Genomic DNA, 2512 nt, shown 5'->3' on the forward strand with positions numbered 1-2512 from the left:
TATCTATATGGTATCATTTTTGGATAATTATAAAATAATACTATACTTAAATTAATATTCGTATTTTAAATTCTATTCCATACAGATATCTATATGGTATCATTTTTTGAATAATTATAAAATAATACTATACTTAAATTAATATTCGTATTTTAAATTCTGCGTTAAAACTTTTCCTCCTTTTTTCTTTCTTTCTTAGTAGTACGTTTACCGTTTAAAGCTTGGTAGTATTAAATTAAATTCCAGACAATTTAAGTTGCGTAATTCGAAATTATAGTTTGTACAATTCATATCAAATGGGAAAAAAATAATTTGCAAAAAATTTTGGTGGAATGTTAAGTACTTTTAATTAAAGTTTTAATTGATTTAATTAATTAATGCTGGTAAAAAAGAACTACAAACATATAAGGCTTTTAATAATATTATGTGAATTGCACGGATACTATCCGTGTAACATTCATTTTATGATAATGACCGGAATAGGAATGATTGTAAAATCGGAAATGCAGAAAACGAACTGTGGGATAAGTAAACCGGAAATACCCAAATGATATGGCTAGCATGACATGAAGGAAAAACAGTGAGGATAATAATTTGACAAAGGCAAATCGATAATGACACAAATGATAGGAGTGGTGTTCAATGGAATTGAACATAGGTGATGGAAGGAGAAGAAGGAAGAGGAAGAAGAGGAGGAAGAGGAGGAGGAGGAAGAGGAGGAGGAAGAGGAGGAGGAGGAGGAAGAAGAGGAAGAGGAGGACGAAGAGGAGGAGGAAGATGAGAAGAAGAAGAGGGATGAGCAAAAATGAGCATTGGAACTTGTTCAATATATAAATAGATGAAACATAAAAGAGGGAGAGGGAAAGAAAGAAAGAGGGAGAGAGAGAGAAGAAAGGGAGGAAAGAGAAGAAATGACAAAAATAGAATTTGAAAATTTAAAAAGAAAGAAAATGAATTTAAAAAAGGGTTTATTATATAGAAAAAAGAAGTATTTAAATTAAAAAATTCGATTTATAAATGAAAAAAAAGGTATTATGAAATAAAATATTGATTATATACAGTAAACTTTTAATAGTATTGATTGAAATATTGATTCATTCCTCATTAATGTAATTAAAATGAAATAATTCACTTCACTAATTAAAAACGATTATAAAATATAAGTAATTCAATTAATTAAACGAAATATAATGATATTGGTGATAATAATACGAATGATAAAAGTAGTAGTTGTTGGCAGTAACTAAAATAGTAGATATTAAATATTCGTAATTATTCTTGCATTATTATATTCCATAATTAGTCAATTCCATAATTAATCAATCAGTCAATTTAATTTGAAAAATTTAAAATGTAACGTTTCAAATTTGATTTCATTTTATAGTAGAAGAAATAGGAATTAAATGGAAATTAAAATATCATGAAAGTATAACAAGAGAAAGAAAAAAAAATGGTGAAAATAAGAAGGAGAAAGAAAAACGAACCATTGTTATTTTTTCTTTTAATATATATTTTGTGACAGCGACAATTTAATGTCAAAGAGACCAGATGGATATGAACAAGAGAGAAAAGAAACGAAATGTTCACATTTGAAGAATTTAACAAAAAATCTTTTGTTTAAACTTCACATAAATGTGTAATATTTTTTAATTAAATTTAACTTCTGATGTATTGAAAATTTTGAATTGATAATATAAAATTAGATAAAATTAACCTAAAATATCGCATTAATAAATTCACTTTTAAAAAAAAAAAGCAATAATAAAATAAAATAAATGGAATTTTTCAAAATAAATAAAAAAAATAAAAAATGAAAATTTCATTTTAAAATGAAATAAAAATAAACAAAAAATAAAAAGAAGATAAAAATTAAATTTTTAACAAAAATTAAAAATATCAAATATTCCAATGTAAAATTATGATTAATATAGGATAAAAAAAAGCAATGAAATTTTAGTTTGAATTGTTCGAATAATTATTGATATTATTAAACTATAATAAATTCAATAAATAATATTTTAACAAAATATTCGTCTATATGTATCATACGGTATATACCATCATCCGTACCATATATGCCATACATCTGTACCATATATATATATGGTATGTACCATACATCTGTACCACATATATATATGGTATATACCATCTATATACCATCATCATCTGGTATATATATATATATATATGGTATGTATATATATATATATATATGGTAAAAGAATACATCTGTACCATATATATATATGGTATATACCATATATACCATCTATATACCATCATCATCTGGTATATCATCTGATATCAGGACATATCGGATGATTATTATTCGGTTTATTAAATGAATTAAAATTTAACTGATGAAGGAAAGATTTGCATATGATTAGATGTTAATAGCAGTATAATTTTCTAAATGTTTCCTATACTTATCATTTAAAACAAATGACATTAGAAAGGTTAAAAAAAAAAAGAATGACAATGAATAAGCGATTAGTGAATAAAATAATTG

The 2512-nt window shown here is 24.0% G+C and overlaps 1 protein-coding gene across 1 annotated transcript; it reads left to right on the forward strand.

Annotated features, from left to right (window-relative positions):
- Positions 1–614: 614 nt before the first annotated feature.
- LOAG_18121 (hypothetical protein) lies at positions 615–809 on the forward strand (the record flags this gene model as incomplete). The annotated part of the gene is made up of 2 exons (XM_020450789.1): positions 615–635; positions 669–809. The coding sequence occupies 2 exons, from the start codon at positions 615–617 to the stop codon at positions 807–809; spliced, it is 162 nt and encodes a 53-aa protein (XP_020305495.1).
- Between the last annotated feature and the right edge of the window lie 1703 nt (positions 810–2512).

Source organism: Loa loa (genome assembly GCF_000183805.2).
Source record: "Loa loa unplaced genomic scaffold supercont3.199, whole genome shotgun sequence".
Taxonomy (NCBI): Eukaryota; Metazoa; Nematoda; class Chromadorea; order Rhabditida; family Onchocercidae; genus Loa; species Loa loa.